Source organism: Lissotriton helveticus, chromosome 8 (genome assembly GCF_964261635.1).
Source record: "Lissotriton helveticus chromosome 8, aLisHel1.1, whole genome shotgun sequence".
Classification (NCBI taxonomy): Eukaryota; Metazoa; Chordata; class Amphibia; order Caudata; family Salamandridae; genus Lissotriton; species Lissotriton helveticus.
The window spans coordinates 23,055,144-23,070,279 of NC_136069.1; the positions used below are offsets into that span (position 1 = coordinate 23,055,144).

Below are 15,136 nucleotides of genomic sequence, written 5' to 3' on the forward strand. Positions count from 1 at the left end.
GCACACGTGTTTCCGGTCAAGGAGAGCTACAAACATTCAATGCTTTACACCAAGATCAGAACCTACAAGAATGCAATAGTATCTCTTTGAAAGTATAGAGTATTGCATCAAACAGTTTTGCCTGGTATGGTCGGAGGACTCTACCTATTTCATTTATTATCTACTTCTGCAGGTTCTGATTTCGAGGTAACAAATGAAAAGATTATTTCTTAGAGAGACAGACACCGAGAGAGACAGAGACAGACCGAAAGACAGACCGAGACTCAGAGAAACAGACTGAGCGACGGAGACTGGGCGAGATGGAGGGAGACAGAGACGGAGAGAGAGAGACAGAGAAACAGACACACAGAGACAGACCGAGACAGACAGGCCGACCGAGACAGACAGACAGGCCGACAGAGACAGACAGACAGACAGGCAGACCGAGACAGACAGACAGGCAGACCGAGACAGACAGACAGGCAGACCGAGACAGACAGACAGGCAGACCGAGACAGACAGGCAGGCAGACCGAGACAGACAGACAGGCAGGCAGACCGAGACAGACAGGCAGGCAGACCGAGACAGACAGACAGGCAGACCGAGACAGACAGACAGGCCGACCGAGACAGACAGACAGGCAGACCGAGACAGACAGACAGGCAGACCGAGACAGACAGACAGGCAGACCGAGACAGACAGACAGGCAGACCGAGACAGACAGGCAGGCAGACCGAGACAGACAGGCAGGCAGACCGAGACAGACAGACAGACAGACCGAGACAGGCAGACCGAGACAGACAGACAGGCAGACCGAGACAGACAGACAGGCAGACCGAGACAGACAGACAGGCAGACCGAGACAGACAGACAGGCAGACCGAGACAAGTAGACCGACCGAGACAGAGAGAGAGAGACGGACACAGAGAGCGGGACACAGAGAGAGAGAGAAAGATTGACCGACTGACCTAGACAAGTAGACCGACAGACCGACAGAGAGAGAGAGACGGACAGAGAGAGAGAGAGAGAGGCAGATCGACCGACCGACCGAGACAAGTAGACCGACAGACCGAACGAGACAGAGAGAGAGAGACGGACAGAGAGAGAGAGAGAGACAGACAGAGTGAGAGAGAGAGACGGACAGAGAGAGACGGACACAGAGAGAGAGAGACGGACGGACACAGAGAGAGAGAGAGACGGACAGACAGAGAGAGAGAGGGAGACGGACAGACACAGAGGGAGACGGACAGACACAGAGGGAGACGGACAGACACAGAGGGAGACGGACGGACACAGAGGGAGACGGACGGACACAGAGGGAGACGGACGGACACAGAGGGAGACAGACGGACACAGAGGGAGACAGACGGACACAGAGGGAGACAGACGGACACAGAGGGAGACAGACGGACACAGAGGGAGACAGACCCAGACGGAGCCACAGAGAGACACACATAGAGGCAGAACGACAGACAGAGAGAGAAACAAAGAGAGTCGCACAGAGAGAGAGAGAGAGAGAGAGACAGAAAGAGACGCACACAGGCAGAGAGAGACACACACACAGGCAGAGAGAGAGAAAGAGAGAGACAGGCAGAGAGAGAGATACACGCAGACAGCTACATAGAGAGAGAGAGACCGACGGACCCTGAGAGCGAGTCAGAGCCTGAGACGTACAGAGACTGAGACGTACAGAGACTGAGACGTACAGAGACTGAGACGTACAGAGACTGAGACGTACAGAGACTGAGACGTACAGAGACTGAGACGTACAGAGACTGAGACGTACAGAGACTGAGACGTACAGAGACTGAGACGTACAGAGACTGAGACGTACAGAGACTGAGACGTACAGAGACTGAGACGTACAGAGACTGAGACGTACAGAGACTGAGCCGGTGAGAGACTGAGACTAAGAAAGACTGAGAGTGACGGAGAGAGATGGAGGGAGGGGAAGAGAGAGAGAGAGAGAGAGAGAGGGGGGGAGGAGAAATGGGGAGAGAGACACAGGTGGAGGGAGGTTATGTCTACCTTCCCTCCTCCCTGCCATTTTCTTATGGGTCCCTGGCATGCGCTAGAGGAGCATACTTATTTCTAAGTAATCTTTATATGTTTTTGACAGGTGGGACTGAAATAACCGCTTTGTCAACCAACGTCAAAACGGAGGATGATTGTACCGTGGACCATCAGTACTCTCGGACGCCTAACTTTGAAGGTGAGTTAATGGTGCTCCCTGACAAGACACTGGAGTGACCCTCTTCCAATCCAAAAGGAGAGTATTTGTTGTGTAACTATTGTGTATCGCACTATGCTTGTCTATGAGGCATTCACTGTTTTGTGTTGTCATTTTTCCTTCTCCCCTTTCGTCTTCTGTTTCCTAGTGGGTTATGCATGGAAGCCAGTTGGAGTAATGTGTCTGCCAGTATAGCTCAATTCCATCGTTCCCATTATCTTCATGCCTCAATACGCAATACTGCTCGTGATGTTCTGTCTCATTACAGGGCAGAAAATAATGCAACATGGTTTTACTCGCATCCCTAAAGGATTTGTGAATCACCCGCATAGCTGTGAGGCTTGGTCGTAACAAATAACATTCTTGACGACATCTGTGAGGAAATGAGGGTTATTTTATGGCGTGATTGTGTGACCAAACCACGTAATACACTATCAACCCCTTTAGGACCAGACATCTGGCTCACACTAAGCACTAGCCAACTCAATGCTGAGCTAAGCCCCTTGGAGCACCTTGTTTCCTTAATCCCTATGGTTTCGAACAATACACATTTAACTTTTTATGATCTCAACAAGCAAGCCCACTTGCTTTTTGTATTTTAACTGCAACCTTGATTGCTTTTCTTTACACATTTGTATGTTTTATACTGTGAGTTTTTATTAACTGTACAATAAATCTTACTTGCGTAATACACTATCAACCCCTTTAGGACCAGTCCGATTTCGTTTATTAGTCCTTAGCTCAACCCTCGCTAGCTGTTCTCTGAGCGGGCAGACTTACACAATGGAACATGTTTAAAACATTTGAACAGCGCAAAGAAAATTACCGAATAAATAAACTAGTCTACAAAACTAAAAAGATTCACTGCAGGGTTCCGGAGATATAGAATTTATAAGGTATAGTAAATGAGAGGTTTTCACTTAACCACAGACAAACATTAGCAAATTCAATGAATTTGACACTTGAAAACCTTTTCAAGAAACACTTGACTAAGTGTCAGTGTGGTTGCTTGTTGTTATGTTAGGTGACCAGCTCCAGCAGCGTGCCAGTCCGGGGACATGCAAGGTCCACAGAAAAGGTTACCTCTCCTAGAAAAGCAATATTCAGCCTAGTTTCCAGTGTCCGTGGCTCCTCGCCATTGACTTTGATGGAGTGGTCCTGATTCGAACGATACATACAGGATGCTGACGATGCTGAAGATGCTGTGCGGTTGACTGGGGTCTTCTTGGGCTACTCCTCGGTCCGCTAGCTTAGTGAGGCGCTCCTGGACACAGTGGATGATACGCCTCGAAGTCCTCCTGAGCTTGGCAGAAGCCCATTTGCCACTGGGCTACAAGTCACCGGTTACAGCGCGTTCAATGCTTTTCTTCTTTTGGCAGTAAGTTTCCCTCTGGGCAACCTAGCGGCACTCCAGTGACTCACGCTATGTCCTTGGTGCAGCAGGGCAGTCCTTCTTTCATCCTCTACTCTAATCCGGACCTAGTTCTGGTTGCCACAGGGGCACTATTCGTTCCCAGAAAATGCCCTTAAGGGAGGTCACAGTCACCAACCAACACGTGCACCAGATCCACATCGACCCCCAAACACATCCTAAGAGCAACACTCATTTACAGACCCTCCCCCCCCCGGGGCCCCGACCACAGTTCATCGACGCCATCTCCGACATAGTCGACACGCCCTTGTTTCTACAGACTACATCCTCCTCGTAGACCTGAATTTCCACCTCGAGAAAGCCGACGACAGCAACTCCATCGCTCTGCTCGCCAACCTCAGACTCAAACAGCTCGTCACGGCCCCCACCCACTCCCAGTCAACAAGGGGATCACCTTCAAGCTCCTCACCCACGCTCACAAAGCACTCCACAAGCTGAACCAGCATACCTCAACAAACTTCTCACCTTTGACACCCCGAATCGCCAGCTTCGCTCCGCCAAGCACCCTTGCTACCGTCCCACGCTTACACAGAATGTAAGAAAGTGGCTCTGTATATACTGGGCCAAAGTAAGGTACAGTGTGCACAGAGTCCACAGTCCCCAGAGGTTTGGCAGAGGCTAAAGTTAGATATAACCGTACTCTCTAAAGTGGTAGCTTGGTCGAGCAGTAAGGCAGTATCGGAGGACAGTGTAAAGCATTTGTTGTACACACTCAGTCAACAAATGGTCTCACACACTCAACAACTGAACTCTAGGCCAATTGTTTTGTATCAAAATATATAGTTGTTTTATTTCAGAACCAACAAGGTATCAAAATATACTTTCTCAGAATGAGTTACTTTAGTTAAATACTTTTCAAACAGGCAATAAACTTTTTGATTACAATAGTTAGTTGTTGCAATAGGCAACACAATGCAACATTGAGCTCATTGGGAATTTCTGGTTAAATGCAATTAGTTACTTTATGGATTACTTTTCTAACCACAGAACTGGATCCTAGGTTCAAGCCTGGGAAATTTCCTGTAAACGGTTAAGTAAAAGCGTTTTGGTAATATTAGTGATTTTTAAGGATTATTATTGTATTTTAAAAGTTGACACTTTTTCAAACATAATCACCAATGTTATCCTATGGGAGGAAATTCACTTAGCAGGTAAGTAGTGTTATCATGACTTTTTTTTACTCAGTGGTGGATCTTGGATCCAGCACTGGTGCATCTCCTGTAAACAGTTGAAAGAATGCGTTTGTCATACAGGCAATTTTTAAGGAATATTTGTTGTTTGTGAAAATCGCCAAACTTTTCTGGTGAAAAAAAAGCAGACAATGGATTCCTATGGAAGATTCAAGTTACTGGTACGTATGTTTAAAATTACTTTTCAGGGTTAGTGCTGGGCTAAAAGATGCAGTACTGGGTTCTCTCCTGATAACAGGTGAATAAATCGGAATTCGTTGTTCGGCAGATTTTAGATGAATATTTTAAAGTTCCAAAACTCCACATTTAGCAGAATTACCAAGTGAAACCAGTCAACGTTACCCTATACAAGAAAAGTGAGTCATCGGCTTTTGGGTAACTACTAGACTGCCAGAGTTAAGGTTATGGGCAAAGACTCGGTGGTCAGGTAGGTACAAGTGGTACACCCTCAGCGGCACAGGGGCAGCCGGGTGCAGAGGTAGTTAGGCCCAATATTATCCAATGAGAGGCAGGGGGCCTTCAGTTGGTGGCTGCTGGCTAGCAGGCCACGCGGCTGTGGGAGCTGGCTCCTGGTCACTTGCTCAGGGCAAATGGGGGAGTAGGTTAGGACAAAGGTTGCACGGCCAGGGGCACTCGGGCGTTTGGTTGCAGGGTGCTTTTGAGAGGTCGGGCGCTCAATGTTATTCAATGGGAGCCTTGGAATATGAACAAAGGCCTCAGGCTCGGGACGGAGATTCTTGAGGAGCGACCAACACTCCGAGGGGTAAGTTGGGATCTTGGAGGATAGGTAGGCACCCAGGAGTTGGGCACAGGGGGCCGTGGGGCACCAGGTGCAGGGGTGTCTTTTGATGTCGGGAAATCTTACTATCTGCTGGTCGCGATTGGAAGGATCTCCTGTTGTGAGACTGCAGGCATCATTTGGGTCGTTGAGGAGGGTCCTTGGGCACTTGATTTCAGGTCACAATCGCCGGGGGGATGTCCTCAGGGTCTTTGTCCACTTGGGCACAAGCTGGGCTGGATTTGCGGTTCCTGGCTGGCACCAGGGGTATTGCTGTTTGAGCCGAACCACTGCTCATGGGAGTCCCAGTCTTTAAGAGGTTCAAGGCAGTCCGGTCCTCCGGGGTTTTCAAGGTTGCTGTCTGCAGGAGACGCCGGGATTTAGCAGGAGCAGATTCAAGGATCAACAGGCCTGTAGGGCTGGGGCCAAGTGAGTTGGTGTTGTCCTCTTGTTAGCAGCTGCACGGCAGGCCTTCTTCGTCTTGATCTTCTTTCTTGTTTTCGGATCGGGATCTGAGGAATGTAGGTTCAGGGTGCCCCTAAATACTAAATTTAGGGGCGTTACAGGTAGGGTAAGGGCAGGGACCAATAGGTACACCCCCTATCCTGCTCCTCTCCTGTGGGCGGGGAGCAGCAGCCTATCTCTGATTAGGCAGGGCTCCCCATCCTCATGATGGCCGGAGTTCGGAGTTGTGCTTCACCTCGCCTCTCCCACCTGAGGGGTGGAGTTGGCACAGGCTGGCACCCCCCCTTTCCTCACGTATGGTTTCCCGCCAGAGTGGGGGTCAGCACCGTTGGGGGCCAGTTGTTGAGTACAGCAAGTGGCCTGGAGAAGCTCACAAAGGCAGCAGGCCTTTGAAGCTTCCCCCTTCCCATCCTGGGGGAGGAGACCTAGCACCTTGCCCAGGATGTGCATTGTTGCAGGCCCAGGAGAGCGGGGGGGCTCTCCACCCAGGGGTCCAGCAACATGTCTGCTGTGTGGCAGCCTCTCAGTCCAGACGTGGATTGTAGGTTAGGTTCAGGGGCAACTCCAAGATGCCCTCTGTAGTGCATTTTACATTAAATCCGACACTGGCATCAGTGCGGGATTAATGTACTGAGAAGTTTGATATCAAACTTGTCAATCTTCAGTGTAGCCATTATGGTGCTGTGGAGTTTGTAATGACAATCCCCCAGCACCATATACTCTTAATGGCATCACTGCACTTACAGTGCCCAGGAATGGCCCTGGGTACTGTAGGGACACAGGGCTCATGTACCTGTGCCCACACCACTGGCATAGTGCACCCAGATAGAGGGGTGACTGAGGTATGCCAGGGCAGTGGGTTTGTGGGCATGGCACACAGGGATGTGTGCCATGTCAACTCTCTGTTTAGTTCTGCACCAAGTCACTCAGCCTGCAAAGGCAGTGTGCGTGTGTCAAGATACAGGGCCCCTAAGGGTGGCACAATAAGTGCTGCAGCCCTTAGGGGTCTTCTCTGGTCACAGTGCCCTTACCAGGGGCTGACCTGTGGCCAGAGATGCCAATTGGGTTTAGGTTTCAACACCGTTTTAGGGAAGGAACACAGGCCCTGGGTACCTGGTTAGCAGGAGCCCAGGGCACTCTCCCGTCAAAGTACATCAGCCATTCAGCAAAAAGTGGGGGCATACCATGCAAGAACGATGGCACTTTCTCACAGGTGGCTTATCTTTCTTTGGAAAGATAACAATATTAGTGCCCCTTCAAGAGTCCAGTGGACATCCAGGGTATTGCACCCCCAAAAATAAATCAAGCAATAAGGGAGCCAGCTCCGCTTGAAAAATGTTATAAAATTCCAGCAGAATCTTATACAAGCCCACTGCCTTTCCCGAGGCCAGCTGCTGTATTGCTATTTGCACCTCCTCTTATACCAAATCGGATTCCAGCTTGTCACTTTCGTCCCTACCCAGCCTCCTACCCTCTTCATATTGAAACCTGCCCTGCATATTTCCCAGAGGGCCTGTTCCTCCTCTGTGTAGACATCTTGATAAAATTATGAAACACAGTAACCACATCTGCCGGATCTGTATATGTAATCCCCCCTCTTGTTATTGAAGATATCTGACTTTTTGCCTCTTTTTGTCTCGTCTTTAGAGCAAGAAATCTCCCTACTGTTTCCCCAAACTCATACCTCTCAGCCCTGTGAGTCTGATACTCTGCTGCTGCTTTCTGGGAATAATATGTACCTATCTCCGCTTTTGTCCCTGTGATATCTAGCTGCATAGTAGCCACTTCCCCCCGCAATATTTCAGGGAGATGTTCTCCTTCTAAGTCCTGGAGCTTGTCTCGCAACTGCTTACTCTTCTACTCCTGTTGCTGTCTTTTGTGCGCGACAAAGCTAACCATCTCAGCCCTGCCTTAAACGCATCCCATACCATATTGCGCGAAACGCTATATCCGTTCATATTAAAAAATCTGTTATCCCATCACTCCAGATCCATTTTCACAGTATTCTCTGGCAGGTTCGCTACAATGGCCTCAGGTGGCCGCCATCTTGCTTCCCACAGTGGTCAGGCCGTCTGCATTGGAATGGTCACTCCCTGTTCTGGATTCCACTGTACAGTCACGTATAGGAAAGTGCCTCTTTTCGACATGGGCACCCCCACTTTTGGTACTGATGCTTTTGATCGGAAAAGCACTTGGGGCCTGTTAACCAGGACGCATTTCCTGTGCTCTTTCCCTAAAACACAGACAAATGTTAATTGTAACTCAATTGGAAAGGACTTTAGCACCCTTGTAAGACCCTGGTAAATGGTACCCCTTGTAGCCCACAGCATGAGTACTAAAGAGGGTTCTTAAGGACGGCAGTATATATTAAGCCACCCAAAGGGACCCACCCACAAACTGCACGCAGACTGCCATTGCAGGATGGGTGAAATGGTGCAAGCCATTCCGAAAACACGACATTGCCCACTCCCTGCGCGCAATGCCCATGTACACTGCATGTACTATGTTTGTCACACCTACAGCAGGCCTTAGATCCCTAAGGCAGGGTGCATTACATTTCATATAAGGGCACATCTGCATGAGCAGTTATGCCCTTTTGATGCCTAGTTCCATTGCAAGTCATCCGGAAGCCATTTTAAAGATATGTACTGGGCACTGGTCATTAGGAGTTACCAGCTGCATAATGGCTTCACTTTGCATATCCAGACGTTTGGGTTTGCAAGAGCCCAGCTAATTTTAAAATTGAGCCATCTTATTGGTTGAGGAGGTTTACTTTTTTTTCTTGTCTTCTCGTGCGGGAGTGAGAGGCTACCACAAGTCCTGTGGGAGCTTGCACTCTGACTGGCTGGTAGCAATATGAAGAGTTCTATTGCGCCCGCCATTTTATGACAAAGGGCCTCAGTCCCTGTGTCCTAAAAATATAAAAATTAAAGAAGTAAACCGGGTAGAGTGCCCTGACCCACTGGGCCATGTGGGGTCCCAGAGGGACCACCCCTTGATCTAAATCTAATAAAATTTGGGTTTGTTTTCGCGATTCTGCGGGTGTCGCGTGGGAGTCGCCTTTGTTCCTTGGTTTCTCCTGGACTGGCTGCCTGCGGCCAACCACACACAGGTAGTGTTTGCATTATATTTTGTACTAAAATAATACTTTGTATAAAAAAAAACTAGAAATTTATGGCAAATAACAACGGTTAATGTGATGTTCTAATTCGGTATGGTAATGATATCTTACTTTGTATTTTTTTTTTTTAACTTTAGAAATTCACTCAAAAAAGCAAAAGTTACAGGAACGTTTCAGTTAGGTGAGAATGTCAGTTAAAGCCTACAGTTTTAAACCAAGCCACTGAAAGTCACCAGTTATAGTTCTCTCAAGTCACTGTAACTCGGGCCCTAAAGTAACTATTACGCGTGCACTCGCAATTATCTGCGAATTGCCTCTCATAATACATCACTTATGATATGTTCTATGACATCATTGATACCATGATTGAGGTTGGAGAGAGGTCTGTGCCTTAATTGGTCTGTAAAGATATCCAGGATAATAATTCCAAAATCCACTGAACTTTTAAAAGCATTGAATAAGCTTGGTTTCTTAAAATCCTCTCTGCGGTCCTAAAGGTTAACTTTTAGGACCGCAGAGATGAATCTGAGAAACTGAGCCTATTCATTGAATGACCACAAACAAGATTTTGGCCTTGAAAAAACCTTGGCCTGCTGGCCTTCGTGCCAAACAAGTATTGGTTGCAGTTTGGAAACTACTAATAAATACAGCACATGATGCTTTAAAACGTTCAGTGGATTTTGGAATTATTATTCGGGATATCTAATAAAATAAGGAGATTTATAAAGCGCCTGGTTACGCCAGGCGGCGTGTCCCCGCGCTGGAGTAAGTGGGAGAAACAGATCCCCAAAGCCCAGACCAGTGACGCGCAGGTCTTAATGAAGGAACAAGTATGTTTTAAGCTCTCTTCTAAACCTAATCTCAGACGGTTCCAGCCGAAGCTCCAGAGGGAGTTTGTTCCAGCACTTGGCTGCCAAGAGCCGGAAAGATCTACCACCCATCCTGGCCCTCTTGACGTTAGGGACAAGCAACAAGCCAGTCCCACTTGATCTAAGGGACCGTGCGGGCCTATAGAGGGTAATAAGACTCTGCAAGTACGCAGGACCGATGCCCTGGATGATGCGGTGGCATGTACAGAGGGCCTTGAACATAATTCTCTTCCTAACTGGGAGCCAGTGTAGAGTTTTCAAGGCCCTTTTAGAGGCGGCCCTTCTCGGTTGCATGAGGACCAACCGTGCCGCCGCATTTTTCATGGCCGGAAGTCGGTTTAGACTTTTAACAGTGGCATCCAAATATAGTATGTTACCATAATCTAAGCGTGAAGTAACAAGTGCATGCACTAGCGTCTTCCTGGCCACTATTGGGAGGAGGTCCATGGTTTTGCGTAGGCCCTTCAGGATACCAAAGCAGGTCCCCACTACACGTCTGATATAAGGTTCAAATGTGAGATCAGAGTCCACCCATACACCCAGGTTTTTCGCCTGGGAGCACGGTATAGGGGCGGGACCTAAGCTAGACTGCTACCATGCCGATGACCACACTGACGGATCCCCTCCTACCACAAGCACCTCTGTCTTGCTTCCATTAAGTTTCAGGCAGTTGTTTGCCATCCAAAAGGCAAGCTCCAGCATGCATGCCCTGAAATTGGAAGCCGCCAGATCCGGTGCCCGTGATAGCGAGATTACCAGTTGCGTGTCATCGGCATATGACACAATCCTGATACCAAAGCCCTCCACTATTTTCGCCACTGGAGATACATATAGATTAAATAGGGTGGGGCTCAGGGCAGAGCCCTGAGGCACACCCTGATCCAATTTAATAGCTTTGGAGTAGTGGGCGCCCTGTCTGACTTGAAAACTGCATTCCATTTTAGAGCCGAACCTGAGACACCGCCCTTATTCAGACACTGTAGCAAGGTGTAATGAGCCACAGTGTCAAAAGCGGCGCTCAGGTCCAGGAGAATGAGAGCCATAGTTTGCCCCTCATCTGCGCCCTGTCTAATGGCCTCCGTGGCCATTAGTAGAGCTGACTCCGTAGAGTGTAGTAACCGAAATCCAAATTGAGTGGGGTGCAGGAGATCCGCTTCTTCCACATATGCCATAAGCTGTAAATTTACTACCTTCTCCACCACTTTTGCCAAATACAGTAGCAGCGAGATAGGGCGAAGATTTTCCAATTTGTCAGGCCTGATATTGGGTTTCTTCTGAAGTGGAAGAACGACAGCCTTTATCCAGCTAGCAGGCACCATATGCATACTAAATGATATACCTAGAAGATGCCTGATGTATGGCTCAAGAGTAGCAATACTCTCATAAAGCAATTTAGGTGAGGCTGGGTCTCTAGGCGAGCCAGACTTAATAGTTAGACAGATCCTGCAAAGCGATTCGGGGGGGGGGGGGTGGGATGATGAAACTATCCAGCCTCTGGCTTTCCCCAGCTCCTCCGATCCGTTAAACAAATTCTGCACCCGTTTATACAGCTCCAGGAAAGGAAGAATACATTTTCTCCACTTTCTCTGAAAAAAAAAACTGCAATGCGGTCACATGATTCCACGGAGCCTTCCATTGGGGTAGCAGACGCTGCCAAGGAGGAAATCTCCTTATTGATCTTGAATATTTCTTTGGAGATAGTTTCCTATCTTTACAGACCAATGAAGGTGCAGACCTCTCTCCAGCCTCAGTCATTCTCGCAGATGTAGTGGTTCTTTGGTGCAGCCAATTGGGAGAGATGTGCCATTTACAGGACTGGGTCCTGACCCTGTGGCGTGAACCATGGCATTTTCCACCCATAGCGCCATAAATAATCATTGATAACATGACTGCAACATCTGTAATGACATCATTGATGACAATACTGGGTATGGCTGGGTCGCGAGCTAGTTACTTGAGACAACTACATCTGGTGAATTTCAGTGGTTTTGTAGGTTTAAAATGGTACATTTTAACTGCCATCCTCCCCTAACTACAACGTCCCTTTAACCTTTGTTATTTTCCTGTGAATATATATATCCTTTTGTAAATTGCTTCGGGAGCCCACGCTTGGGCAGGATTATTCAGTGCTTATGACAATGACGAGGATTCCCCTGGAATAGAATTCGTATCCCAGTTAAGTAACATTTCCGTTTTGTTTCTCTTGGGCTGCCCAAAAAAAGTGGCAACAGTAAGCAAAAGGACTACAGCAAGGTGGACAGTCCCGGCAATCCAAGGATGCCCTGTGTCAGCAGGGATTACATTGGAAGCAAACCCATGAGCACACTTCAGAGGGTAGCCATGTAAATGAGATAAGTCTGCCAATGGGAGAATCCAAGGTGCGGTGAGAGGGCTTTGATTGGATCCAGCCTCAGCATTTAAGACCCTAAAGGGGCCGTCTACCCATTGTCTTGTTTAACCGCTGAGAAAATGTTCCTGGTTGACTGATGATGATGATGATGATGTAATAAACCCTCTAGGTCTCCCCTAACGGCTGACATTCAACAGTCAACTGTTCTTTTCATTCTTCACAATGTAGTGTGTCTGTCTCTGTGTGTGCCTGTCTGTGTGTGCCTGTCTGTGTGTGCCTGTCTGTGTGTGCCTGTCTGTGTGTGCCTGTCTGTGTGTGCCTGTCTGTGTGTGTCTGTCTGTGTGTCTCTGTCTGTCTGTCTGTCTGTGTGTCTGTCTGTCTGTCTGTGTGTGTGTCTGTGTGTGTGTCTGTGTGTGTGTCTGTGTGTGTGTGTGTGTCTGTGTGTGTGTCTGTGTGTGTCTGTCTGTCTGTCTGTCTGTCTGTCTGTCTGTCTGTGTCTGTCTGTGTCTGTCTGTGTCTGTCTGTGTCTGTCTGTGTGTCTGTCTGTCTGTCTGTCTGTCTGTCTGTCTGTCTGTCTGTGTGTCTGTGTGTGTATGTCTGTGTGTGTGTGTGTGTCTGTCTGTGTGTGTGTGTCTCTGTGTGTGTGTGTGTCTGTGTGTGTGTGTGTCTGTCTGTGTGTGTGTGTGTCTGTGTGTGTGTGTGTGTCTGTGTGTGTGTCTGTCTGTGTGTGTGTGTGTGTGTGTGTCTGTCTGTCTGTGTGTGTGTGTGTGTGTGTCTGTCTGTCTGTCTGTCTGTCTGTGTGTGTGTGTGTGTGTGTCTGTGTGTGTGTGTGTGTGTGTGTGTGTCTGTCTGTGTGTGTGTGTGTGTCTGTGTGTGTGTGTGTCTGTCTGTCTGTCTGTCTGTCTGTGTCTGTGTGTGTGTCTGTGTGTGTGTCTGTGTGTGTGTCTGTGTGTGTGTCTGTGTGTGTGTCTGTGTGTGTGTGTCTGTGTGTGTGTCTGTGTGTGTCTGTCTGTGACAGACTTGACAAGGATGTTATGTCTACCCTCCCTCCTCCCTGCCGTTTCTTAGGGGTTCCTGGCATGCGCTAGATGAGCATACTAATTTCTAAGTCATCTTTATATGTTGTTGACAGGATTGATTGGAATAACACCTTTAACAACCAATGTCAAAGAGGAGGAAGAAGATTGTGCCTTGGCCCATCCGGACTCTGAGATGACAGGTAGGCAGTGCTTAATTTGAGCTTTGTTATTGTTTTAAATGGCATAGTTGAGTTGGCAGTTTAAAACTGCCCTTGCAGTGGGAGCCATGTGTTACCTTGGACACACTCACGGTGGCACAAAGTGCTGCAATCCCTGGGTGTGACCCTCGAACTTACAGACCCTGGATACTCTGGGTACCAAATACCAGTGCCTTGCAAGTAAGTTAGTGTATGCCCATTGGGTATAAGGCAATCAAACAGACTCATTCTAATGTCTGGCACTGAGGTCTGGTTAGCGTCGCAAAACCAGCAGATTCAGTCCAGAACTTTAGGGGTCATCATACAAAAAGAGGCCTTTCCTTAGAAAGCCCTCCTGCAGACGAAAGGTGATGAGCAGCCAACTCTGTTCCTGGTAGTTCTCATCATCTAAGGGGAACAACCTGGAGAGGCCATCTTCATTGGAATGGTCACTCCCTGGTCTGTATTCCACTGTAAAGTCACGTACAGGAAAGTTTCTCTTTTCAACACATTTTGTTTAAATCGTTTTAATGACATTTTCATCTTTTAATCAAACAACACGAACAAGGCATAGATACCATGTATAGAGACTTTCAAGTGCCGCAATATCCAGTACAGTACCGTATAAACAAGTGAGTATAGAGGGCGTAGCAATACCGGAGAGTCTTACCATTGACCAGTCTTAAGGTATTTCGGACATGGTATAGCCTAGGCCAAACTGTGGACATAGGGTTCACCAAAATGAGAACAACTTAATTGAAGGAGGGGTAAGGGAGTTGTGTGAGACCTGCTGCCGAATGTGGGATAACGGAGTGGACCAGCCCTATCAGAGCATCAATGACAGCGATGTTATGAAGTGGGCCATACCTCTCCGGGGGCGGCACCTGCCTACCCATGTGCCCCCGGAGGGGGAGCGGTGGGTGTCCGCAAAACACACAAGGTGATGGACGGAATGTTGCACAATGGCAAAACATTCACCCCCAGTCACAGGTCTGGTTGTAATCCATCGTTATTTTGCTCACCAAGCCACCCCAGTTCAGACATGGCCATATGCAAATCAGTCTTGACCCTGTGCCTCATGGGAACAGTCGAGCCCGAACTGCCAAGCAATGTCTTCCCTGGAGCGGAAACAAGCATCCTAGGACCGGTTTCTGGCTATTAGCCGTCATCAGCCAGGGTAGCTGGACTCCAGTGGCGTAGTGAGCACAGGACCCACGTCTGGGTGTTGAGTGTCAGGCCTGGATACCGTCTCGAGGCTCCCCTGTGCTAGTAACTATATCCTGCAGCTTCAGCACCATAGTATCCCATTAAGACGCTAGGGGAAACTTACGGATACCAAGTAGGTCCTGTCTACGCAGAGCAATTCCCTCCGCCCTAGACCAGTTAATCAGGGACCGGTCCCAGGTTAATTGTGTGAGGTACCAGAGCGGACTTCTAGCGCTTGGGTAATCGGGCGTTTTGCTACTACTAGGCCCAGATCGATAAAACGGGTGGTAGCCCTGTGCC

General features: G+C 48.4%; 1 protein-coding gene across 46 annotated transcripts in view; it reads left to right on the top strand.

Moving 5' to 3' along the window:
* The window catches only part of LOC144772242 (uncharacterized), a 507,669-nt gene that overhangs the window by 74,218 nt on the left and 418,315 nt on the right, over window positions 1–15,136 (top strand). For all 46 annotated transcript variants that reach the window (XM_078656424.1, XM_078656425.1, XM_078656418.1 and 43 more), the window contains exons 6-7: window positions 2,099–2,191; window positions 13,547–13,633. In XM_078656424.1, coding sequence (XP_078512550.1) covers window positions 2,099–2,191; window positions 13,547–13,633 — 180 coding nt within the window. The remainder of the gene's footprint in view (window positions 1–2,098; window positions 2,192–13,546; window positions 13,634–15,136) is intronic.